At 40.3% G+C, this 26,533-nt stretch overlaps 2 protein-coding genes across 3 annotated transcripts in view; one reads left to right on the top strand and one right to left on the bottom strand.

The window, feature by feature from the left end:
• The window catches only part of BZW2 (basic leucine zipper and W2 domains 2), a 49,012-nt gene extending 33,170 nt beyond the window's left edge, over positions 1 to 15,842 (bottom strand). The window contains exon 1 of one of the 2 annotated variants that reach the window (XM_042475852.1): positions 15,688 to 15,842. The gene's annotated coding sequence lies outside the window, so the exon portion shown is untranslated. Of the gene's footprint in view, positions 1 to 302; positions 324 to 15,687 lie in introns of those variants that run through there. The other variant, XM_042475851.1, reaches the window with a different exon arrangement.
• A 265-nt stretch (positions 15,843 to 16,107) lies between these two features.
• Positions 16,108 to 26,533, top strand: part of ANKMY2 (ankyrin repeat and MYND domain containing 2) — a 32,359-nt gene continuing 21,933 nt past the window's right edge. The window contains exons 1-2 of the mRNA XM_042475821.1: positions 16,108 to 16,408; positions 24,826 to 24,890. Coding sequence (XP_042331755.1) covers positions 16,342 to 16,408; positions 24,826 to 24,890 — 132 coding nt within the window. The 5' untranslated portion in view covers positions 16,108 to 16,341. The remainder of the gene's footprint in view (positions 16,409 to 24,825; positions 24,891 to 26,533) is intronic.

The raw sequence follows: 26,533 nt of genomic DNA, 5'->3' as shown, positions 1-26,533 counted from the left end.
TTTATATGTAAAGCTTCCTTATCCTTTATAACAAATTGAGACAATTAGACTGATAAAGCCTGCTAGCCTTTCCACAGGATCAAAGTCTTCTGAACAGATGTCCAGATGTCTGTTCACCATTGTGGTTTCTATTCATGTATATTTTTCTTTGTGGGTGGCTAAGGGGAAAAGGAGACAGAAAAGGAGTATTTCCCCACTCATAAAATAAGACTTCAAAAAGGGGAATGAATGGGTAGTTGAGATAAAGGGGGGGGGGGAGACTTAATAATAATAATAACCCAGGAGGAGAAACCCAAACTCACCACTTGCAGCAAATTTAACAAACTGACTTTCAGTGCAAAACAGGATTGTCACTCCAGAAGATATTAGTACCAAAATAGGATCTGGCTTCTATATTTAGCTTTAAAATGCATCACACTCTAATCTGCTTTGGCCAGGCTTTATAAGGTAGTTGCTAAAGCACTGGTCTAGGAATCTGAATTGGAGGGAGTCAGAGCGAAGGACAAGGCAAAAAGGGAAAATACTTAAATATATCTCAAGCAAGGTATGTTAGAATCTGCATGAGGAAACTCTCACACAAGGAGAGAAATATAAAAAACCTATATAAAAAAAGTGGCAAAATTGTCTGAAGTTTTATATACACCTACCTGTGAGTAAGGTCCAAAACACACTGCAGAAATAATCCAGTTTGAGACTGCTTTAACTGGCTCAGTACTAGTTAATTCTAGGAACTGTAATTTTGTGAGACATTTAGCTTTCCCCCTTGGAGAGCACTGGTGCCACAATAAACTGCAATCCTCAGGATTTCCTAGCACTGAGCCAAGGCAGTTAAAGTAGTCTCAAACTGGATTATTTCTGCAGTGTGTTTTGGATAATATTTCTCCAAGATATTTACAGTCATGTACTGTATAACATTTCTCCTAGATATTTACAGTCAGTCATGGCATATTTTGCACAGACTGCACAGTATCAGCAAAGTGTCCCAATTCAGCCAAGGACATCCATACTCATAAACATGGTTCTGCATGTATATCATTTACCAGATCAAGAACTATGGGCATAAATGGGACACATCCTGGCATAATTCCAACCTATCCACACTGCACTGCTTTCAAAACATTTTTCAGAATCAAATATACAATGCAATTATACATTCCCAACATGGCACAGCTAATCGTAAAGCATGATTAAAGCTATGTTTTCTAAAATTATGAAACCACAAGAGAAGGATACAGTGTTTGATATTGTTCCTACATTTCCCAGGCTATTGGATAGATATATCATTACTTTCTCCTGGGTGTTTCCTGTTGTCCTGAAGTAAAATCTGCAGTGGTCAGAATGACAGTGCAGTTAGAGAACAGATCTTAATAGAGAGATGTTCTCTGTTCTAGAATAGTCAATCAAGAGACAGGCAGCTGGGTTTTTCATGTTCTAATGTCAGTCCTTTGCAGTCTTGCCACTAGAGAGACCAGGGGCTAGCCCACTTCATTCTTTAATTAAAATCAAAATAACCCTGGCCATTGCAAGAAAATGATACCCTCTCCATAAAGCTGGAAACACAATAGGAGTTTACTGGTCAAATAGGAACAAGTGAAGGGTATGGAACTGAGATTGGAGGGATAAAAAACAACCAGTACAACTGGCATAAAGTATCTATTAAAAGAAATGTGGCAGGAGGATGTGCACCTACCAAAACTTCTTAGAAAATCTATTTGTATTTCGTTTGAAAATTACAAAACCTAGATCAGTGTAGAACTAGCAAAGTCTTCATGGTACAAGAAAAAGAACCAATGCAAGAAACCCAAATTAGTAAAACAAGACCATGACCACTGTTGTTACAGTTTCTCAAAAACAGCTACAGGTCTAAGAGCATCCACAGGTTTAAAACATTTTTAAAGAAGGAAACTATAAGTATGTTATTTTCACCGCTGCTCAAGTTCAAATTTGCAAACCTAGTTTTTCCTAACCAGGACATGGATACTCAAAAATCTGAACCTGGAACGGAAGATCTCCTTTCCTCTTCCAATGTGGGTTTTCCAATCCATTTCCAGTTTTCTCCAACCATGGCTAGATGTGATACTCAAATAGGCCAACTGTGACTAGAGCCTTGACTCTAGTAATGTAAAATTGTGCTCATGCATGGTTTCAAAATAGCCCAAAATATAAAATTTCTGGAATTCTGAAACCATGGAAAAGAATATTTGGGACAGGGAGTTGGCTTGGGAGAAAGAGCAAAGTTAATGGGTAAAACTGAAATATATAGAATATTTTCTTAAGAAGCCTAAAACTTATTTCAATGCTCATAAAGCACTTGAAGCAAAAACATTTTACTACTTCAATAACTGTAGTTACCATTCCCATTTTTACAAGTTGCCACCTAATGTACTCTAAGTATACTTTAGGGAGAAGAGGGTAATCCAAGTTGAAAATACAGTAGAAACTGAGCAGTAAACAAAATTAAAGTTCTATTATCTGAACTTATAAAGCAGTGTGTAAAAACCAAAATATTTCCATTTTAAAAAAATTCAGCCAACAAGCACCAGTCACATAATCAAGGACCAAGGAGCTAATTCAACTACACTTAAGGTCTTGAGCAAATCCAGTGAGATTTTTCACTTCCATCTTTGAAACAGGAGACTCCTGTACTATAAACAGCTTTTGAATGTCCCCTCATTTTCAGAACTAGTTTGCCAGAGTTGGGTTTGTTAAGAAATGCAAATGTATATGCTTTTTGATATGTTGGAGAACAAAACAAGTTACACATGTCAATACAGAGCCAGAAAATTACTTGTTTATTTACTTAATTCCAACAATTCTGAACAAGGATTTAATATAGTAAAGCCATCAACCACAAACAAACAAAATTAGTACATTTAACTAAAGACAGGCTAAGTTATATTTACCATCAAACCCACAAGCTTTGGGTTCAACTTACCAAGATTTGTCTCATATTTCTGACATGTCCATTAATATATATGTTTTTGGAAAACTGATCTACTTTTGACACTGATGTCACAGACAATTTTGGATCTTTTAGTAACCAAAGTAGTACATTACCTATGAATTATCTTAATAAAGTGGTTGCTGAAAATGACTAAGATCATTTAGGCTGACTGACCATTGCTTATCAACCAAAACACCAATCCTATACTCCAGCTGGAAATCAAACTCTGGTCTCCAGAGTCATGGTCCAGCACAATTATTTTAAGAACAGCAAAGAGACAAAACTGGTCTAAAATGAAATCTGAATATAACACAACTACAGTATCTGAAATCCCATACTTACCCAAACTCTTATGTTTTTCTCTGTAAGCACCAGTGATTCCCAAACATTGTTCCTACAGGTGTCTTGGACTTCAACTTCCAGAGGTTCTAGCCACCTTGGCCTACAGTCAGGAATTCTGAGAGCTGAAGTACAAAAGACCTAGAGGACCAAAGTTTGGGAAGCATTGCTATACTCATTTAGTTTGGGGTAAGTCTCATTGAACTTAATGACCCTAAATACATGTGCATAGCATTTCATTCTATGTGTGAAAGGGAGAAAATGAATCTCAAAGGCATAGTCGTAGAATGACAGGAGTTGGAAGGGGTCTCATGGGCCACCTAATCCAACCCCCTGCTCCATGCAGGATCTACAGTTAAAGCATCCCCAACAGGCACAGAAAGAGACCCCGCCACCTCTCTAGGCAATTGATTTCATTGCCCAACTGCTCTTACTGTCAAGATGTCCCCTCTAATGTTCAATTTCAATCTTCTGTCCTTTAGCTTGAAACCATCAGACCTGGTCCTACCATCCGGGGCAGAAGAGAACAGGACGTCCCCATTCCCTTTGTAACAGCTCTGGGGGTATTTATTTATTTATTTGAGGTATTTAGAGTACGATCATGTCATCCCTCAGTATGAACAAACTGAACATGCTCAGTTCCTTCAACCTTTCTTCAAATGCTTTGTTTTGCATACCTCTTATAACCTTTGTTGTCTTTTTCTGAAACTGCTCCAACATGTATATATTCTTCTTAAAATGCCCAGAACTGAACATAGTACTCTAGATGAGGCCCGAGCAGGTCATATAAATATTTCCTGACCAAAACCCATTGGCTAATTAGTAGAACTAGAAAAGTAAAACTTTTTAAAAATACATCTTGAGGCACAGACTCTTTTATTGACATAAAGTTTATTGGATACTTCTAACTAAGTAATTAACATTTAATTTGTTTCAAACGTTTCTGTTTTTGAACATTCAGTCCATCTAATAAAAGTTTATGAAACTCCTTGTGGCTTCGTTACATCACCTCCTTCTCATAGGTCCCTGCTTGAACAGATCCTTATTAAGCTCTGTTTGCTAGCCTGTCTTAACAGTAATTGTAATCTACCTTTATCCAAAGTGTAGACGTACTAGCAAAAGGTGACCAAGTTCACAGGCATTTGTCTGCTGCTCCCAAGCTCCAGTAAACTGAAGCCATTATAATCCAGTTACTGGTCAAAGGCTTTGCAAAGGTGTTTCCTTTTGCAAAACATTCAGCAAAAGAACCATAAAAAGTGTATTGAGGTAAAATTCTGCCCTGTGCTGAGCAACTTCATTAATATATTTGCTTGGAAGAAGTTTTGAATAAGAAGCTTTCTTGTTTGAATACTGTCCTGAAGATATTTGTCATTTTGGGGTGGGTGGGTATAAATTAATTAAATAAATAACAGGAGAGAGTGAAATGACAAGCTGGCTATGAGGAAAATGTTCTGTTTAATAATATTAAGATGGTATGTTATTGTTCAGTTAGTGTTCAAGCCTATGGAAATTTAACTAGAACTAGCACCCACCATGTTCAGTGGGCCTTATTCCCACCTTCAAGATTGTAACTTAAATTAGGTTTTGATGTTGTTGGATGCAAAATAGATTTTGGGATATATCACGAGCTACTGGGATAGAGTAAAATACTTCAAAAAAGAAAGAAAGAAAAAGAAAAAGAAAAGAAAGTTTATGCAATGGCAGCAGAAAATTTCTGTTAGATTTTGTCTCAGACCAGTTAAGTCAGGACTTTTTTTTTTCCTGACAGAAATACATACGATACAGACCATGTTCCAAAGGCCCAATTCAACCTTTTATGGAGGCATTTTAGGAGGGAAGAGATGGTGGGAAAGTCCCCCCCCCCCAATAAATTCTTTTAACATGCATTGCTAGTAAAGCCAAAACATGGCTTCATTTCCTTCCACTTGCCTGTTTACGAAGTCTTGTTGTTGTTCTACAATTGTAAAGAATTCTCAGGAATTGCAACAAAAGGTGTCTTCTTTAAGAGGGTTACAAGTTTTTGTTACTGTTTTTTCTCATATAAACACACTGATGCTTAAAGAAAAACCATATGGATTTGGGTAAGTATGGGATTTCAGATTGTTGTGTTATACTCAGATTTCATTTTAGACCAGTTTTGTCTATTTGCTGTTCTTAAAATAATTGTGCTGAACTATGTCTCTGGAGATGAGGTTTTGATTCCCAGCTCAGCCACAAAACCCACTGGGTGACCTTGGGCAAGTCACACTTTCTCAGCCTCAGGGGAAGGCAATGGCAAACCTCCTCTGAACAAAACTTGCCAAGAAAAAACCTTAGGGTTGCCATAAATTAGAAATGACTTAAAGGCACACAACAGCAACAACAAATTACTACAAAAATTATTATTATTTTTAAAGGAATGAAACAAGATGTAATCCAACTTGACAATTAACCTTCACAGAACAGATATCAAGACTTATCAATGTCTATAATATAGTTCCCTGAATTCAGAAATTTTAATGCTGGTAGCTGGCATTCAGATAGATGTTTTAGTACTGGAAGGCAGTGATATAACCTTTATGGCTGGTGCTATCTTCATTTCTGCAAGTTAGAAAATAGTTTTATCAACATTTTCTTTCAGATAGATTTAACAGATTCTTGTCCAGTGACATTGCTCTTCCCGGCCATCCTTTCTTGAATACTCTATGCCACGTAGGAGCTCCTCTGTACATGCATATCACTTCAGCTGCTAGCTTATTACTGGGAAAATGTATCCTTTGAGAATGAGGATAAGACTTCATATCATGTCCAAAACAGACTGCAGAAATAATCCAGTTTGAGACTGCTTTAACTGCCGTGGCTCAGTGTTAGGGGCTCCTGGGATTTGTAGGTTATTGTGGCACCAGAGCTCTCTGACAGAGGCGGCTAAATGTCTCAATACTACAGTTCCCAGAATTCCTTAGCCAGAGAAGTTAAAGCGGTCTCAAATTGGATGATTTCTTCAGTGTGTTTTGGATCACAGGGACCTCAACCTATGATATGAAGCCAAACTCAACACTGGACTGTTAAGGTATTGTTTTTTTTAATGGTCCATTATCTTGGGGGTGGGACAAAGTAACAGTGGCTTAGGAATGGAAATAATATTCTTTGTTAATCATTCCCCAGTCATGAATTGGGTTTCTTCACAACCAAGAAACTCTATTGGGGGAAAAATAATTGAGCAGTGAGCCTTTTGTATGTCTGTTCAACTTCCCTGAAGTACTTTTTACAGTAGTAGGCCACCTGACAATTGAGTGTTTCAGACCATAAGAAATCTATCAAATCATCTCAACCATAACTCACAAACCCCTATAGTTTGCCAGCCAGCCAGTACAAAACTGACTGGGAATGTGTGGCACAGGCCTATATCATGCGTACAAGAGGAGGGCCTCTCACAAGATCTCTGAGTTCCCCAAGATCACACCTTCATAGGTACCTCCAAACTTATGTAGAGCTTGTTATGGCAGGCCCACCATTTGTGAGATAAGAAGGGTACACAATAAGGACACTGCTTAGCTTGGCTGAAGAGGAGTAAGAGTGGGTGCCTCTAAAGCTGCAGTCACAGCAAATGAGTCCCTAGCACTTGGTAACTGGTCAGTTTGCTGCATACCAAATACTCTGTCATCATTCTGCGGTGAGTATAGCTGGCATCCACTCATTTCTCATCAAGAAATACCTCTCTGTAGAATAACACTCCACAAAACGCTACAGGATTTTCAAACAAGGGGAGAATCCTGGAACAGAATTTCTTCCACAGTAAGGGAGGAAATTACATTAATTATTCAGCTTTGTATGAACTGTATCCTCACAATGACTGCACAGGACCCGGCATTCCCAGACAAAACCATTGTTTCAGATGGATAATCCTAGGTTCTAGTTTTGAAATTGGGAATTTTAAGATTTATAAAGACAGTATGCTTCAACACACCTGCAATCAGGAATAGATTACTTCAATGGCAGGGGGAGATCCTGTGATGGAGTCCAATGGGGAGTATTTTTTGATTGAAAATCATCTCTAAATGCAAGCCAAGAATTGACCCAAGACTACAGGAGTTCCTATTTTTATTTTCTGTTTTTTGGATGGTGGAATGGCTTTCAACAATTACATACGAGCGTGACAAATATAAAACTGCTTTACATGGCATTTTTGTGTAATTTGTGCATCATTTTATCACTTTTATATTTTTAAAAAACGGAAGGATCTGGGAGCTTGGAGTGCTCAGAAGGACTAGGGAGGCTACAAAAGGGAGTTCAGGCCATGTTGTCGCCATTTGTGGTATACAGTGAAAGGTTTGTTCAGTCTGTAAAATTATGCTTGTATGTAGTCATGTTGGATTTACATGAAAAATAATCAAGGTTGAGGCCCCCAGAAAAGGAGACTATAAATACTGTACCATTTTAAAAAACCAAAAAAACTGTATTTCACATTTTATGAATTTGTCAGAATAATACATTTCTTTCTTTCTTTATTGCAATGTTCTGGGGTCTCTTAAATTTGATACTACTCAGGGTATTATTGCCCTCTCATTCACCCTCAACTAATCTCACATTGGCTTATACTTTAAATATCATTGCAGTGACCTTGGCCAGCAAATTCTCTAAAACAATGCTTTGGCAGTACATTAAAAAATATCTCATGCTTTAGTGCTTTGGTAGAGAAAGCTATTAAACTAGAAGAGGAACTCAGATATGACTAAAACATATCTTTGACGATCACTGAACCTTTCTCAGCTCAAGGCAGCACAAGAATCTCTACTTGTATGATACATATACAGGGATATGAAGTGTATTGTACTTCTTTACCAGCTTTCTCACAGAAAATAAGTGAGTTAGGCATTCCATCTAAATGCATTTGAGTTGGCAGTTTGACAATGATATTTCACTGGATCCAGTTGTAGTTGTACATAAAACAGACCCAATGAATCATGACTGACTTAAGTTCCATTGATTTGAGAGGGAGCATTCTAAGTATGACTAAGTATCTGGATCCTACTCAGTGTATATATTTATCTGTATATATAAAAATAACATTCTCCATAGGATCATGCTTATATTTGCCAAATAAAATATGCTTACCATAAATAGAAACCTACAGTACTTTGTACAGTTTTATCCCTTAATGTTCAGAGCTTGTTCCTGCTGTGCCAGAAGAAACCACAGAAGGAAAGGACGAAGTGTCAAAACAGTATCTTAGATACACGAAAGAGTTACACAACAAGCAAAAGATGCAACAATTGCAGAAGATGAGTTTTTCTACTGTAGGGAATACATTCTATTTAGTTTAACCCTCAGCCAGGCAGAGAAAGGGTGAACTTTATGACTCTGTTACAAGAAAGTTGTAAACAATGTCCCTGACATAAAACCACTTTGTTGCTGTGTGCCCTCAAGTCATTTCTGACTTATGGCTACCCTAAGGTGAAGCTCTCATGAAGTTGTTGCTGTTTTGCAAGAGTTGTCCAGAGGGATTTTGCCTCTGTCCTTCTTTGAGGTCAGGAGATTGTGACTAGCCCTCGGTCACCCAGAGGATTTCTATGACTGAGTAGAGATTTGAATCTTGGTCTCCCAGTATCCTAATACAGTGATTAAACCACTACACAGCACTAGCTCTCCTGCCCTGTAGGTATTCCTGTTTTGTCACATATAAAAATAGTACTACAGTATTTTTGAAGATACAGAAATTAGTCAAATTTCCTTTTTTGTTTTGTGTGGTTTAAATTAACTGAGTAGAAGAATTGGTTATAATCAACATAGAAACTTCACACAACTAAAATCATTAATCTATTATTACTCTGTTCCAATTATGTATTGTATGTATTGTAATTGAATTCCTTACCCAATATCTCCGTCAAATAGGTAATCAATTAATCCATTAAATAGTTGATCAATGAGTTAACTAGTTAATGAATTAGCTAATCAATTCAGTCAGTGAATCAATTCTTAGTGAAACAGCTTAACTGAAATAATGGCCATTGATCTGTGTTGAACTAACATTTTCATCAACTCCAGGCTGGGGGGAAATTGGTCATAACAACAGATTAACAAGCCCTATGTGCCTGCACACCTAAAGTCACTCAGCTGCATAGCTGCTTTTTTCATTTATTAACAAAACAAGAAATTATAAAGCACCTTGAGATGTAACAGAAAATATATGTACTTAAATATGACACCAGTGTAGTATAGTGGTTTGAACACTAGACTAGGACCCTGGGGGACCAGGATTCAAATCCCAGTTTGATCATGGAAACCCATTGGGTGACCTTGGCAACTCTCAGCCTCAGAGGATGGCAATGGGAAGCCCCCTCTGAAGAAATTAGCCAAGAAAATCCTGTGATAGGTCTCCCTTAGGGTTGCCATAAATCAGAAACAACACACAACAAACAAAAAAATTATGACACTCACATATAATAAATTCAAGACATTTATTGTTGGATACCTAAAGAGATCATGACTATTTTGCATTAGTTTTATCTTCCCTTCTTCGATGGTATCATCATCTTTATTTGTATCCTGACTTTTCCTCAAAACTGGAGACTCAAGGTGGCTGTTTTTCAGAAACTCTTCCACACCATGTTCAGAGGGAACTAGGTTACTGTATTATATGCACATCTTCAGTTAGACAAATATCATCAGGCTGCTCCATAAACATTAGGGAACAAATTGTATAAACTATATCTGACAACTGTTCGCAAGTAACAGATGAAAAAACACTCTGAAGCTTAATCTAAATGGTGGGAGTGGGATGGACTTCTAAATAGTGTCGGACTGCAATTCCAGACAGCCATAGCCAGCACAGCCAATTGGAAGGACTGTTGGAAGTTGCAGTCCAAAAATATCTTCAGGAAAGCCTAATTCTCACTCCTGGTCTAAGCAGTTTAGCAGCAATTACAACCAACAGAAAAGCTCCATTTATCAAGCCAGGCTTTTATGATATTTGACTAATCGCCATTACAAGCCACATATGCAAATGTTTTTTACAATAATAGAAATACATGCAAAACCTCAGGTTAACAAGTCCCCTGTGCAGACCACTGCAATAGCAATCATTGGTGGCAGAAATACTATTTTATCAAACAAAGCTGCTTTGTGTTTGAGGTATGGAGTCAGAAACTGACAGTAACCAGTGTATCTTTACAGAAGGACTTTCGACCCATAAGGATTGCTAAGATCTGTCTCAGGAATCTCTCCCTGAGATTTTGTTCTAAGTGGCAGTAGTGTGAGATACTGTCTGTTTCTCCCATCCTACAAACACAGGACTTCAAACTTCTTGGAAAATGCCTGCATCTTCCATCCAAAAATGATTTGGGCACAGTCTGAAAACGTAATTCTGTAAATGCAGTTTTCAAAGAGGCAAAATGCTGAACTTGTTTATAAAAGTTTTCAGCAAGCAATACAAATGGCAAAAGTACTTATCAGTACCGTAATACAGCTGACTAAATGTTTCAATATATTTTTCTGTTAAACTGCAGTCTACAGCTGCCTAGATAGCTTTTATTATACACCTCGCAGTGGCATTCTAATAGGCATATAAAATCATTTGATTTCCACCCAGAAAAAAAGAGGGTTCAAACATATTGGATGCAGGAACATTTCAGACACTGAGAAAGGATTTTCCATTTTGCCTCAGGAATCTGAATAAATTTGAACTGTCAGTCAGGTGCAAAGAATCTTAATTGACACTCCTGCGGGATTTGGAACTATTTTACACATAAGATTTTAAGTGACTTTGGTACAGAATTATGAAAATGTCAAACCACAGCACCTTCATTTCCCTCCGTTTTTCATACTAAATGTCATTTATAAACCTTTAATAATGAATTATCCCTTTTAAAATAAATACACAAAACAGTTCATACACAAAACATGCTAAAGAGCCAAAAGAAAATGTTACACTGTTTTTCATAAGCTTCATAGTGAAGTGAGAAATCTTCTATGGCCATGATTCTCATTCATTAGGAAGAAAGTGTGTGTGTGTGTGCCATCAAGTCACCTGCTGACTTATGGCAACCCCATTAATTTCATAGGGTTTTCTTAGGCAAGCAATACTCAAGAGGGGTTTTTGCCAGTTCCTTCCTCTGAAATATAGCCCACAGCACCTGGTATTAATTAGTGGTCTCCCATCCACATACTAACCAGACTGACCCTGCTTAGCTTCCAATGTCAGATGGCATCTGGTACCTTTATGACATTTAGGTCTGGTTGAAAAAGCAGGTATATGCAACTCTAAATGAAACAATGGGCCTGTACAGACAGGCCAAAATAAAGCTGCTTCTGGTCACTTTGGAGGTAAGCTGTTTAAATGACACACACATCTTAAGAGGCCAGAGGCTGCGCCAAAGCGGCACTCCAGTCCTTAGGACTGGAGCGTGGCTTTGGTGAGGCTTCTGGCCTCTTAGGATGCATGCATCATTTAAACAGCATACCTCCAAAGTGACCCGAAACAGCTTTATTTTGGCCTGTCAGTACGGGCCCAATGTGTAGCATGTGGGAAAGAAAAGAGCGTGAATTTGGGTAACTTCTTTCTGGTTTGCCCATGCAGGAAAATGAAGCAGAAAAGAGGTGGAAGAACAGACTCTGATGTTCTGGGTGTTTGTTTTGCTTTTACTGACATGGAGATTTTACACAGGAACCATTCAAACATGGCAACCCACAAAACCTTGTTTCACTTTATGCAGACACCAGCCTGACTATATTTTCCACACTCCAGACTCAGAAACCACAGACACTGGTTTGTATCAGACTCTAGTCCTGAAGCAAGGAAACGCCACTGTTACCACTATTCTGGACTCTCCAGCAGTAACACATAAGTATCTCCATGAAAATGTAGTATCTTGAATCTAGGATTTCAGCCCCATGGAACGTACTAATCATACAGCTTACTACAAAGTCAACATGTTTATATTAAGTGGGCAGCATTTACTATCCATGTGTCTACTGTTCAAGAGCTATATTAAAATTAAATCACGTTAGGTAGCGTAGCTATGGAAGGAGTCTAAAAGTAGTACTCGTACTCAGAAAGCATGCCTCTCTACAAGTCACAAATGCCGAATGGAAATTCCATTAATCCGCAGCTGAAATAAGAGCAGCAAAAAGCTCTCAATTTATTTTGTAGGTCAACTGTAATTCATTCAGGCTACAGCCCACAAACTCATCCATCTAAAAAAAGAACTTAAATTTCACTAGCATCAATGGGGTTATATTACTGACCAGTTGTGGAATTATCTTCTCCAGGACTACTACAACCCAATGAATAAAGTCATTGAAAAATGATCTTTGGTACTTTTAAACAGCTAGTTTTCATGCTCCCTTTTTGCTAAGGTAAAAAGAAGGTGCAAACTTGAGTTCCCGTAAAGAGCTCAAATTTCCAATTTACCATATGAACTTGACTATAAGTTGACCTCATGTATAAATCGAAGGCAGGATTTTGATATGCCCAGTGGACAGGTCAAGGGTAAAATTTAGGGACATGAACCATATATACTCAACTATGAATCGAACGTAAGTCGAGGGCAGGTTTTGCGGACAAAATTATGGATTTTGATATGACCCATGGATAAATTGAGGGTAAACTTAGGGGCAAAGAATCTAAAGAATGGAGCAAGGAAAACAATGCCAAAGAATTTACAATATTCCAGCAGCCATAACTGTTTGTGCTCACACTAAAGCCTGAATGGATGAGAGAGTAGCGGAGGGCCAGTGCTTCCAGGACAGATTTCACTCTTGCCTATCACCAGGGGATAAATTCATTTTTAAATAAGAGTTGCAAGTACGTATTTACATTGACCCATGGATAAGTTGACTCTGAATTTTTGGGTCAGTTTTTTGGGTAGACTTAGACATTGAATATATAAAGTAATAAAGGATCTCAAGGATGAAGCAAAGGAAAACAATGACAAAGAACCCAGAAAATTCTAGCAGGCACAACTGTGCTGACACTAAAGGCTGGATGGATGAGAGAGGAAAGGTGAGTCAGTGCTTCCATGACAAATTATACTCTTGCCTTTCACCAGGGAATGGTTCCCTTTTTTCAGAAGAGCTAAATGACAGCACAGGACTTATCAGTGGATAAGTCAACTCAGGTTTTTTGAGTCAAATTTGTTTACTAAAATGTTTACTTATCCATGAGTACATACAGTGGACCCTTGTTATACGCTGGGGTTTGGTTCCAAGATCCCCCGTGTATAACAAAATCCGTGTATGCTCAAGTCCCATTAAGTATAATGGCATAGCAAAATGGTGTCCCTTATAAAAAATGGAAAATCAAGGTAAATTTATACTTTTTTGGAACATTTTCAAACCGTGTATGCTTGAATCCGTCTATAAAAAATCCGTGTATAAGAAGGGCTGACTGTACAGTAATTTGTGCAAAAAGTGGGCAACTTCACAAAAAGGAAAAACGCAACACAAGATTTTCTTTTCCTCTAAGAGGTTTTGCAAAACAATGAGGTTTGCTTGAAAATACTTTAAAAACAGACAAATTCCCATGAGCAAATCTTGATTTTTTCCCTTTTATATAAGGCAAGCCATTTTACTATGGCATTATCTTTAATGGGACATGAGCACCCATGGATATTGGTATCCATGGGGGGGAGGATTCCTGGAACCAAACCCCAGTGTCTATATTATTATTATTATTATTATTATTATTGGCATTTATACCCCGCCCTTCAGCCCTAAAGGCTGAATATATACAGTGTGTACATATGTATATATATGTGTGTGTGTGTGTGTGTCATATATATATGCCCCTCCACACACACAGAGTGTGTGTGTGTGTGTGTGTGTGTATATATATATATATATAGGAGAGCGAGAGGACAGAACTGGCCAAAGCACCTCTGAGTACTTCTTGCCTTAGAAACCCTGAGATTCATGGGGTGTCCATCAGCTGCCAGACCATCTGAAGGCACACAGAGACATGCAACTGTCTGCTCAGAGGGAGCCTCACTGCCTTCAAGAGGACCTAGTCCCAGGCTGGGCGTGCAGATTCTCACACCCTCCTGAAATGCGACCCGAAGCCCCGGGGGAGCCAGGCAGTACACGACGCAGGTTAAGGTCGCCTCCACTCCAATGACGCCTCTGCTAGAAAACTGCGTGAGCAGCATCAACAGCCTCCTCCTCCTCCCTCGCACCGATTGGTTCCACAACTACACAAGTAAGGCTGCATCCACACTGGAGAAATATTCCGCTTTGGCCCCGCTCACTCATTTGTAGCTCAAGGCTACAAGCGGAGCACTCTGGGCCAGAATTCCATAGCCTTGAGCTACAAAAGAGAGTTAGCGAGGCCAAACCGAAATATATCTCCAGTGTGGATGTAGTCAAAGACAAAAACACATACACACCCGGGGTGACCAGATGTCCTCCCCACAAAGGAGGACCTTCCAAGAGAAAGGGAGGACCCGACCCAAGAGGAGCTTCAGACACTCAACAGAAACCTAGCTGGCCTTCCATATCCGCGGGTTGTCTAGCCACAGATTTAACCATCCACGCTTTGAAATATATGCCACAAAATAATGAAGTCCCCAAAGCAAATGGGGGTACATTGGAAGTTTATATAAAGGGGAGGGGGCACCATTTCACGATGCCATTGCGTTCCATGGGAGACGATCATCCACGGATTTGGGCCGGTTTGGAAGTTCTGTATAGGCTGCCCTTCATAGCCACTGATCCGACCAGCCACAGCTTGAAAGTCTCTTTGAAAGATACAAATCCCCCCAAAAGCAAACCTTATTTTAGCCATTTTGCTGTGCCATTTGTGTATGTATGTCCTGGGACAGTACTTGCCCATAGAGGAAGCCTCCTTGCTCCGAGAGAATCATGGGGATGGCTTGCCCATAGGAAAACACAGGGATTCCTTCCCCAGAGATAGAGAACCATGGGGAATCCAGGCCCGTGGACTAGCATCAAGGAATCCCCACGAGTCTCTCTGGGGAAGCCTGGTTTCCCTCGGGGCGAGTAGTGTCCTTTTGTTTTAGTAGCTGCCCTATTCTGATGGCACTGGAGCCCCCATCGCTTTTGCTATCCAGGGGGTGGGGGGGGGTTAGTATCCTGAAACCCAAACCTTAGCAGACCCCCTGTGTATCCAGTGGTGCTTCTTATGGAGGACATGTAAGGCTGGAATGGAGGACGGGTCCTGAAAAAGGAGGACGCACTAGAGACCACCACCACGAAGTGAGCCACAAACTGTCCTTCACACACACACACCCCTCAAACTGCATTTGAGTTGCCTAAAACTGCATCAAAATGGACCCCTTTTGTGTGACAGGAAAACCCGCTTTTCCTCCCTGGGCTGCCTCTTTTCTGCCTTGGAGATGGAGCTAGACCCCTTCCCTCCTTTCTCTCTTCCCTTCAGCCTCCCTCCTCTTCCAACCCCCCATGATAAGGCTTACCTCTCTCGGGGAAAGGGCCTTTCTCGGGGGAAAGCAAGCAGAAAGAGGCGGCGGAGGAGGAGCAGCAACGCGACCTGCCTCAGCCCCAGACAATGGAGAAGAAGTGAAGGGCAGCAGCAACAACATTGACACACAAACACACACACACACACACTCTCTCTCTCAGAGCCCTGGGCAGGCCGGACGTACCATTATTCCCAACACGGGGGGGGGTTAGGTTAAGAGGAGCAAAGAGATGCTGAGGGATAATTCCCTTTGGACAACCCACACTTTACGCTTTGGATAGGGACCTAAGAGGAGGCCTACAATGCCCACTTTGGGGACCAAATGGGAAAGAAAGGAGGAATGTTGTTGTTGTTGTTTCACTTCGCCCCATCCCCCCTCTTTAGGAATGGTCTCGCCCAGCCGGGGTCGGGAGAGGAGAGGAGGGTCCAAGCAAGGAGGCGAAGGAAACAGCTTGGTTCTAATGTGGGGGAAGGAGGTTGGAGCAGGCAGGGGCTTCCCTGGCTCCAAGCAGGCCCCTCGTTGAAGGAAGAAGAAGAGCTCCATTTGGGGGTTGTTATTAGGAAGGGAGGCAAGGCCTGGCTGGGAAAGGGAGGGAGGAGAGGAAGAGGAGAGAGGAAGCCTGCCTGCCTGCCTGCCTGCCAGCCAGCCATGGCTCCGCCAAGGAAAGGGGACCTGAGCCAGGAAGAGCGCCAATTGCTGGAAGGCATTGGCCAAGGTAAGCTGGGAGGAGTGGGCGCAACGGTGGGGAAAACCCTTCCTGCGCTGTTGTTGTTGTTGTATGCCCCCCTTTCTTTCCCTTGGGGCGACCCTCTTGCTGCTGCTGCTGCTGCTGCTGCTGCTACTGTGTGCCTCCAAGTCATTTCTGACTATTTTCTTGACCCTGTCGCTTGGGATGTATAGTAGAAGTTTATGGAGGCCTGAATCAACCTCAAGGCTTCCCTCTTCCCAGCTGTTGCTGTCTGCCTTCATTTCCGACTTATTTATGGCGACCCTAAGGCCAACCGATCATTTGGGATATATAGGGGGCCCCGGGGGGGGTTCTAGGCTGGTTATTCAGGGCTGAATAAAGATAAAGGTTGTTGTGTGCCTTCAGGTCATTTCCGATTTATGGCGACCCTATCATTTGGGATATATAGTGATCCCTGTGAGGTTTTCCAGGCTGGATGCGACCTTTAAGGGCATTTATTGAGGCCTGATTAATGCTAAATGTTTTCCTCTTTCCAGCTGTTGCTGTCTGCCTTCATTTCCGACTTGTGGCGACCCTATCATTTGGGATATATAGTGGGCCCTGGGGGGGGGGTTTCCATACTGGATGCAACTTTTAGGGTATTTATTTATTGAGGCCTGAACAAAGGCCTTTGCAGCTGTGACTGGTTTTAATGTCATATATTAATGTGTTTAGCTTTTATTTGGTAATGTTCTACATTTTTCTTGAATGTCCAATATTTTGGGATTCCTTGTCCTCTTCTGGGGTTATGACATCTGGTCACCCTGGGTGGAAGACTTGAGGAAAGGTCAGCATGGTTGGTAGGTCTATTTCCCTTTCTGGCTGCATCTGTACTGCAGAAATAATCCAGGTTGACCCCACTTCAACCACTCTGGCTCAGTGCTATAGAATTCTGGGAAGTGTAGTTTGTTGTGGCACCAGAGCTCTCTGACAGGCAAGGCTAAATGTCTCACAAAACTACAGTCCCCAGAATTCCATAGCATTGAGCTGTGGCAGTTAAAGCAGTTTCAAACTGGATTATTTCTGCAGTGTAAATGCAGCCATTTAGCTTTCTCCATCAGGGAGTTTTGGTGCCCCAACCAGGGTGAGCAGGAGTCCTAACTACAAAGAAGGGCAAGGCATGGCAAAATGTAGGAAGTTGAAGAACAATGTAGAACATTACAAAAGAAAAACTAAAAACAAGTTTGTAAATATAAATTTATTTCATATGGCGAACCTATCATGAAGTTTTCCTGGCAACTTTCCTCAGAGGTTTTTTGTGGGTTTTTCGGGCTATGTGGCTATGTTCTAGAAGAGTTTCTTCCTGACGTTTCGGCAGCATCTGTGGTTGGCATCTTCAGAGAATGCTTGCCTGGAAAGGAGTTGGGTATAAATATATTGTGTGCCCTGGGCAGGCAGGAGTGATTTGCATGTATATTCTTCTGTTGCTAATGGCAGGCCTCAGGATGGGAGGCTATGGCCTGTTACAGACTGCCAAAATAAAGCTGCTTCGGGTCTCTTTGGAGGTATGCTGTTTAAATGATGCATTCATCCTAAGAATCCAGAAGCTGCACCAAAGCTGCACTCCAGTGCTTAGAAATTGAGTGTGGCTTTGGCGTGACCTCCGGACTCTTAGGACCCATGCATCATTTAAATAGCATACCTCCAAAGAGACCCAAAGCAGCTTTATTTTGGCAGTCTGTAACAGGCCAATGTAAAGGAGGATTAGTGTCTGCTTGATTAGTGCTCATTGTCTGCTGGGAAACCTCTGACCCTGGGAGATTTCTCATTTGCATTTGTTGGGTCTTCATCTTGCTATTTTTCAGGACTGGTAGCCAAATCTTGTTTACTTTAAGGGTTTCCTCTTTCTTGTTGAAATTGTCCAGGTGTTTGTGGATTTCAATGGCTTCCCTGTGCATCCTGACATGGTAGTGGTTGGCATGGTCCAGAATTTCAGTGTTTTCATACAGTATTTTATGCCCAGGATGGTTTGCAACATGTTCTGCTACTGCTGATTTTTCTGGCTGGCCCAGTCTGCAGTTTCTCTCATGTTCCGTGATTCTTGTTTGCACACTGTGTTTAGTGGTCCCTATGTAGATTTGTCCGCAGCTTCATGGTATGCGGTAAACTCCTGCGGCTGTGAGAGGGTCTCTCTGGTCCTTGGCTGAGCAAAGCATTTGCTGAATTTTCTTTGTCGGTTTGTAAACCATTTGAAGGTTGTGTTTCCTCACCAGTTTCCCTATTCTGTCTGTGACTCCTTTGATATATGGTAAAAATACCTTCCTTTTGGGTGGTTGTTTGTCTTCCCTCCTCTGTTTTTTTCTGGGCCTGGCGGCCCTTCTGATGTCTGAACTGGAGTAACCATTAGCCCGGTCTAGGTGCTTCAATTCATCTTCCAAGAAATGGGGTTCGCAGATGCATTTTGCCCAGTCTAACAGTGTTTTGATTGTGCTTCTTTTATGTCCTGGGTGATGGTTGGAGTTCTTGTGCAGGTATCTGTCTGTATGTGTAGGTTTTCTGTATACTGTGTGACCCAAATGTTCAGGAACACAGTCAGATCTTCTTCTCCACTTTCACCATTTGGAGCCACGGAGAAGAAGATCTGGCTGTGTTACTGAACCATCTGAACAACATCCACCCCAACATCCAATTCACTATGGAAAAAGAAAAGGAAGGAACACTGTCATTCTTGGATGTCCTAGTCATCCACAAACTGAACCATTTCACTTCAGATATGTCATACTGCATTATTTCTGCAGTACATATGAAGCCTAAGTTGCATTTGCCATCCAACCCACAAGCTTTGTTGGTTCTGTGGTTCAATTTACCAAGATTTGTCTCATATTTAACTGCCATGGCTCAATGCTGTGGAATTCTGGGGGTTGTAGTTTTGTGAGACACTTAGCCTTTTCTGTCAGAGAGCTCTGGTGCCACAACAGTTCTCAGAATTCCATAGTCTGGAGCCATGACAGTAATACTGGTGTCAGTTGCAATTATTTCTACAATATAGATGCAGCACAGGGATGTCCAGGCCTCCTGCAGCTGATAATTGGGATGGGCTGAACAATGGGATGGGCTGAACAGCATCCACCCCAACATCACCAATTGCGGCTTGAGTGCATTGCATAGCTGCTGCTGCATGTGTATGTCTTCATTATATTTATTTATTTATTTGTGGTATTTATACCCCGCCCTTCAGCCCTAAAGGCTATCAGAGCAGCTTACAATTATTATTTTCAATTAGACGGTTCCCTGCCCTCAAGCTTACAATCTATACATTGCATTTTTTTATTCTGTTCTGGAATAAACAGTTAAGAAAGAAATGTTTGTATTTATTAAATTGTAATGTTGGCCCATTTTACCAAGTGGCTCAGAATACATTTCCTCCCCCATCCATCCCCCCAAAATATTGTAGCCTCACTTTGTTGTTATGTGATTTCAAAGCTGACTTCAAGTTATGGTGACCCTGTCCTATGGTTTTCTGGCCAAGGTTTTATTCAGAGGAGGTTTAGAGTGTGTGTCTTGCCTAAGGTCAGTTTTCATGGCTGAACCATGATTTGAACTCTGGTCTCCTAGAGTCTTGGTTGAACTTTCAGGCCACTACACCATTCAGTTTATCTCTCATGTAAGATTGTGACTGTTGGGGCTTTGATGGCTTAGCCTTAGGGGCAAAATAGATCACCCTGACGGGGAGGCTGCCAAAGGCAGATTGGGGCTGCGGCAACCACATACCACAGCCCCAATCCATCTTTATGCCAGCCGAAAAAGGATTGGCAAAGAGCCGCTTTTTTTTTGTGCCAGCGAAAAGCTGGCTTTTCTTCCCTGACATAGCCAGAAAGATGCTCTGGTGGCATGCAGTGTATAAACGCTGCACATTGGAGCACCTGGAAGCCAGCCCACATCCAGGCAGTTTGAAGGTGGCTTCCGGGCATCTTGCAGGCATATGTTGCCTGTACACTGCTTTTTATGCTGGTCTGTTCTGGCCCTTAGAAGGGAATTGAAGCTGGTGGGATTTTTGTTTATTTGTTTGTTTTGTTTTGTTTTGGGCCCTCTAAGGAGTGGGCGGAGTGCAGTCCTAGAGCTGCCTGCCATCTCTCAAGGCTGTCTTGTGTGCCCTTGACCTCTCCAGGTGTCTCCCCCTTTTCCAACCAACAAAAAGTGAATGGCCTCTTGTGGCAATTTGCCTTTACAGGAATGTAGTCACACTGCAGAATTAAAGTAGTTTGACAGCACTTTAATAGCTATGACTCCTGGGAGAATCCTGTGATTTGTAGTTTGGTGAGGCACCAAGAGCTATCTGACAAACCAGGTTGAATACCTCCTCAAGCTACAGTTCTTGATATTCTATAAGATAGAGTTGTGACACTTAAAGTGGTGCCAAACTGCTTTAATTCTGCAGTGTGGATATATTGCAAGTGGCAATTCACCCTTTAAATTGGCTGCAGAGTCCCCCTGTGCTATTTAGCATCATAAATGCACCTTTTATCCACACCTATTTTTATTTTTATTTTGTCTTTTGGGGCAGTTTATGCAGCCTCTGGAGGGTGTTAGGAACAGAAAACTGTCTCTGGATTGATTGCAGCTGCCCAATTTATCCCCTAATCATTGGCTGCCAGTAGTTCCTTTTCATGGAAAGGTTCAGGTTACAGAAGAGTTAAACTGGATTGTCATGTGAAAACTAACATTTTGTTTACTGTCATATTGGCCAGGAGAGGCAGGCTTTGTCAGTAACTGGGCCTAAGCAGCAGTCTTCCTTTGCTGTCTTTCCTGTTCATGATTTGGCTTTTTAAAGGCAGATTAGGAAATACAGTAAGAGGCTCTATGACTGGAGAATTGCCCTCTTGTTTTGAAGTCAGCCCTTGCTTTCTGCCTCTTGATTAATGAATAGACTGGTGGCAGCAAAGCGTCATCATCCTGGGCAGATTGTTTTCCTTATTCCAGATTTCTCTATAACAACAAAATAATGGCCTAAAGAGCTAGTTTTTTTTTTTTTTTTGTACAATCAACTTAATTACAACAGCCACTGTCTATGCTAACTCCAACTGGTTGTTGATATCATGAAAGCCATCATGTCTTGGCCTGTTATGTGCTTGAAACAGCATCCACTGAGTTTTAAGAAACTTCTGCTTTACTCGGTCATCATATTTTATTAAAACTCAGTGCATGTAGATCTTTGCTTGTGTTGTCAATTTATTTGCTTTCAGCTTTGTTGTTATCTTAGTCCCCTTGGTTTCTGTCTTGGGAAAAGGGACTGCCTTTTTATAATTATATGTTAAATGAATAAAATGAATTTGTTTCTGAGCTGCAGAAGGTAGTAATTGAAGTTGGCCTTGTGGAAAAGACATGTGAAGAAAAAGACTTCATTAGATATTAGTATACTAATCCTCTGATTCTCCACAAATTATCCTCCAAGGCAGCTCTCATTATAAACGTATAATTCCAGGATTTTGTTTTTTAAAAAGGCAGATTTTTTTAAAAAAAAATATGAGCAAAAAACAGCTCCAAGATAAAACAAGAGCAGATAAAATTTATTTCATCAGGCATAAAGCAACTAAAAGGTTTGTTTACTTGTTTCTTTTTTAAAAAAAAGCCCAATTTACTTCTACAGACCAATTGCCTTAGACAAACCTCGTTCTTTCATTTAAGAAAATATTTCAGTTGCAAAATAATCTGGGCAGAGATTGCATTTTTATAAGAATCCTTGAGGCATTTCTCTTTATCTGTTTGTCTGTCTCCTATGAATTCTAATGCATCTGTTGCACAGTGTGAACACATGTGTAGCTGTTTCACATCCCTAAAAAGATCAATTGCATGCTAAGCTTAATTGGCACAGTAAGTGTTCAGTCAGTCAGTCAAAATTTTATTGTAATTAGCAAAGAGCCTTTATACCAATATATTACAAACATCTCCTTTTGTACAGCAGTTCTAGCAGTTACATATTTGTTACAAAAGATCCAATGAAAAGTACAGCTTTTCCAGGGGTAACTGTCCTGCAAGTGTTCCAAAAGAGTAACTGTTTATGTGAGTGGGTTTACTGTCTTTATTTTTGTAATATGTGACCTCTTTTGTACACAAGGAAACTGCCATAGTAGTCCACTTTTCACGAAGCTTTCTATTCACATTTAGGTCATGTTAACATACAATGGTGACCTAGAGTGCAACAGAACCTTCAAATACCTTAAGCTCTGTACTCATCCAGTTGTTCATTCCTAGTTGGCGTCTTTGACTAGCAGGAGCAGCTGTGCATTAGCATGGAGTCTCTTAGTTTTTTACTTCCAAGCAAGTCAGAAATGATAAACCAAGAATATATCCTGATTTGTGCTCCAGGGATTGGGACAAGTCAGGAACCTCACTTGAAATGATATTGTTTCCTAGTTAATTTAGTCACTTCCAACTAGTACCAAGCCAAGCAGAACAACAGACTTTGTTTATGGCGATTCAGGATTTCTTTCTCCTTTTTTTATGTGGCCTCATGTGAGCAGATAGACAGGCTATGAGGTACTACAGATCAAGACTCAACAGTGTTGAATGGAATAGTGCTACTTCTCTGTGTGTACTATACAAAACACAGACTTTACAACAGTGGTAGACTCCTGTGGCTCTCTAGATTTGCCAGGAGGAAGTTGCAGGCCAGAAACATATTGAACCCAGATCATCTAGAGGGCAACTCTTGCCCACTCTTATCTAAAATGTCCCATGTCAGAACCACAGAAAGTTGCCTTAGTCATTTTTGTATGCCACCATTCCTTGTCAATTCGAAATATATAAATTCCTAATTGACATCAATTGATTTCATGCTAAATATTGTGAAGTCAAACTGGGTGGAAATGTGAAAGTGTTTCAGTGCCATTCTGAAAATAGTTTGCACAAATGTGACCATTCAGAGGCATATGAACATGCAATGATTTTTAAGTTGTCCGTGTGGTAACAAGAATCTTTGATATCTGTTTTTCTGATCATTTAATAATTTTGGTAACAGAAATAAAGTGCTTACAAAATTTGTTACAGCTTTGCACTTAGTGAAAAATGTAATGGCAGTCCTGTATTACAACTCATAACCTGCATGGAGCCCTTGGTCACTGTCAGTGTTTTCTGTGTCTCCTCAGTCTAACCGATAAGCAAAAGTAGTGCTACTCAAAGTAGTGATCCATGGATTAATATAGGTTTGGACAGTTACCTGTCCAAACCTGTCCACCAGTTACCTGTCTACCAGCTACCTGTCCAAATACAGTAGAGATTCAAGGGAAAAAAACAATTAAAGTAAGTGAGAAACAATGGAAATAAATATGGTTCTAGTCCCTGGCACACCAGAAAACAAAAATTGCTGGTCAGCACATCAGATAGCCTGAGAAGCACTAAGCTGGACAACAGAGGAGAGAACCTGCTATTCAGGTGCTTACGTTTTGATGGAGCCTGCTTACTTAGACATGTATAGCATTGTACTGTGGAACTTTCACAGCCAGTCTTTCCAGAAACAATGCAATTTTATACTGAGTACCACTTTGCCCTACTAGTAAATGCAATCTAGCATTTAAACAGTTGTGTGGTTGGAAGTGCAAAGGAATGAGGCCTAGTGCATTGCAGAGTGTCAACACTAGAATGGAAGATGGGAAATCTATTCTGCTGTTATGGAATAACAACCAAATCGGTTGTGTTTTGCTTGTAAAAACTATCCCTCCCCACCAGCTCTGCTTAACAAGTAAAAAGCATGGTAGTAAAAATAATGCTGGCTAATAACTTCCATAGTTTATTTAAAAAAAAAAAAGACTGGGTTAATTTTCCTGCATGCATAGGGGATAACCAACAGAAAGTTAGTTTTTAAATAATAAAATTTTACATTATGAGTCAGAAAACATCACTACAATTAATATAATAAAACATAAACCTTCAGCACATCTTTCAAAAGTCATTAAGTTTATTGATTCATGAGTATTTGTACTAGTGTGTATTTCCTTTAATGGGCCAGCTAAAAGTTTCAGCCCTGGTTTTGTTTTAACCAAGATGGAGAAATTGGAGTCTAGATGTAGGAACACGCATTGACAGTGGCCCTTCACATCAACATAGGGAATTGCCTTATATTGAGTCAAGCCTTTAGAGCATTTATCCTTATATTTTGTCTACTGTAACCTTAAGCCTGGTTTAAATTTCTTAATCTTTAATGTTACCATGAATAACTTTAATTGTCTTTCTTAAAGGTTTCTGTTGAAGGTTTAGAAATGGCCATGGTATAATGGTTAAAGTATCTCTCAGCTTAATCTATCTGACAAGGTTGCATGATATTAGACTGGTGTGAGGGGAGAACCACACTGTACTCATCTTGGGATCCTCGGGGGAAGGGGGGGGGGAGAGTTATGAGAAAATAATAAATATACACACGTATATTTTTATGGTTTCTTAGACTTCATGAATGTTTTTTCTACCCTTAGGAAACACTGAAGAAGCTGCAAGGCTACTGGGCAGCAAGAATGTCCATGTGAATTGTTTGGATGAGGTAAAAGTCTGGGCTAAAAATACTATTTTTCCTAAGTTGTGCAAGTTCTGATAAGCAATAGCTAATAAATTCAAAGCCTGTCAGGTTTCCTTTAGCAAAATATTAGTTAACGGGAAGTGTGAAATAGGACTTCAGTGTACCTGCTTTGGGAAGGATCTCAGCTACACCAAGTTTTGAGTACATCTCAAACTGGCCACATTCAAGGTTGTAGTCCGAATATGTCCTTTCCATTTTTTAAATCAAAGATGTTATGAATGTTTTATTTTAGAAATTATATAACATGCCTGAAGGGATACACACACACACACACACACACACACACAGACCTGTCTGCTAATTGATTCTGCAGTCTTGAAAGGATATTTAAGAAATGTATTAAATGGAGACATTGAGTTGCATTTCTTCCATCAATTTAGTGGAGCCCGAGCTAATCATAAGTTCTACTGGTCTCATTGGAACTGAATTCAGCTCCTTAGACTGGAGAAATGTAAGGTACTGCACTTAGGGTTGAAAAATGAAATATATAGATATGAGGACACTTGGCTTAATGAGACTATGTATGAAAGGAATCTAGGAGTCCTAGTAGACCACAAATTGAACATGAATCACCAGCATGATGCGGCAGCTAAAAAGGCCAATGCAATTCTAGGCTGCATCAATACAAGTATAGTGTCTAGATCAAGGGTAGTAATAGTACCATCTGCTTTGACCATGCCTCACCTGGTATACTGTGTCCAGTTCTGGGCACCACATTTAAAAAAGGATGTTGACATCCTGGAGCAAAGGAGGGCAACTAAAATGGTGAAGAGACTGGAAACCATGCCTTATGAGGAGCGACTTAGGGAGCTGGGTATGTTTAGCCTGAGGAAGAGAAGGTTAAGAGGTGACATGATAGCTCTGTTTAAATATTTGAAGGGATATTATATTGAGGATGGAGCAAGCTTGTTTTCTGCTGCTCCAGAGAACAGGACAGGGAACAATGGATGCAAGCTGCAGGAAAAGAGATTCCACCTCAACTTTAGGAGGAACTTTCTGACATTAAGAGCTGTTCTACAATGGAAGATGCTCCCTCAGAGAGTAGTGGAGTCTCCTTCTTTGGAGGTCTTTAAACAGAGGCTGGATGGCCATCTGTCATGGATGCTTTGATTGTGAGTTCCTGCATGGCAGGGGTTTTCACTGGATGGTTCTTGTGGTCACTTCCAACTCTATGATTCTACAACTCGTTTCTCCCTTAAATTCTACTTGGCACCTAAAGTACCATCATTAGGTTGCAGCAGAGAAACTGATGAGAAGTAATGTCAGGCTGTCTGCTCTGCTAAGAAGCAAGCTCCATTTTAGCTTCTACATGAACCATTTCCATTCTAGCTGGTAGTCAAAGGAACTCTTTAACTTTTAAGAATTAGTAATTGAATTGAATTGTGTGCATTTGTTGTAGCCTGGATTATAAACCTGCATAGAGGATCTCTTGTTATCCAGGAGCCTTTTGACCAAAAGACAAGATAAAAAAATACTTTGAATAACTTGATGTGGATCTCAACTATTATATCTGAAGCATACTTTTCATGATTTCTTCCATGAGTGTTACATATGTTACTTCCTAAATCCAGCATCATACTGCTTTGTACAACAGTGCTGTCTTCTTC

Source organism: Sceloporus undulatus, chromosome 6, assembly GCF_019175285.1.
Source record: "Sceloporus undulatus isolate JIND9_A2432 ecotype Alabama chromosome 6, SceUnd_v1.1, whole genome shotgun sequence".
In the NCBI taxonomy this organism is placed as follows: Eukaryota; Metazoa; Chordata; class Lepidosauria; order Squamata; family Phrynosomatidae; genus Sceloporus; species Sceloporus undulatus.
This window is presented reverse-complemented; position numbering and strand designations above follow the sequence as displayed.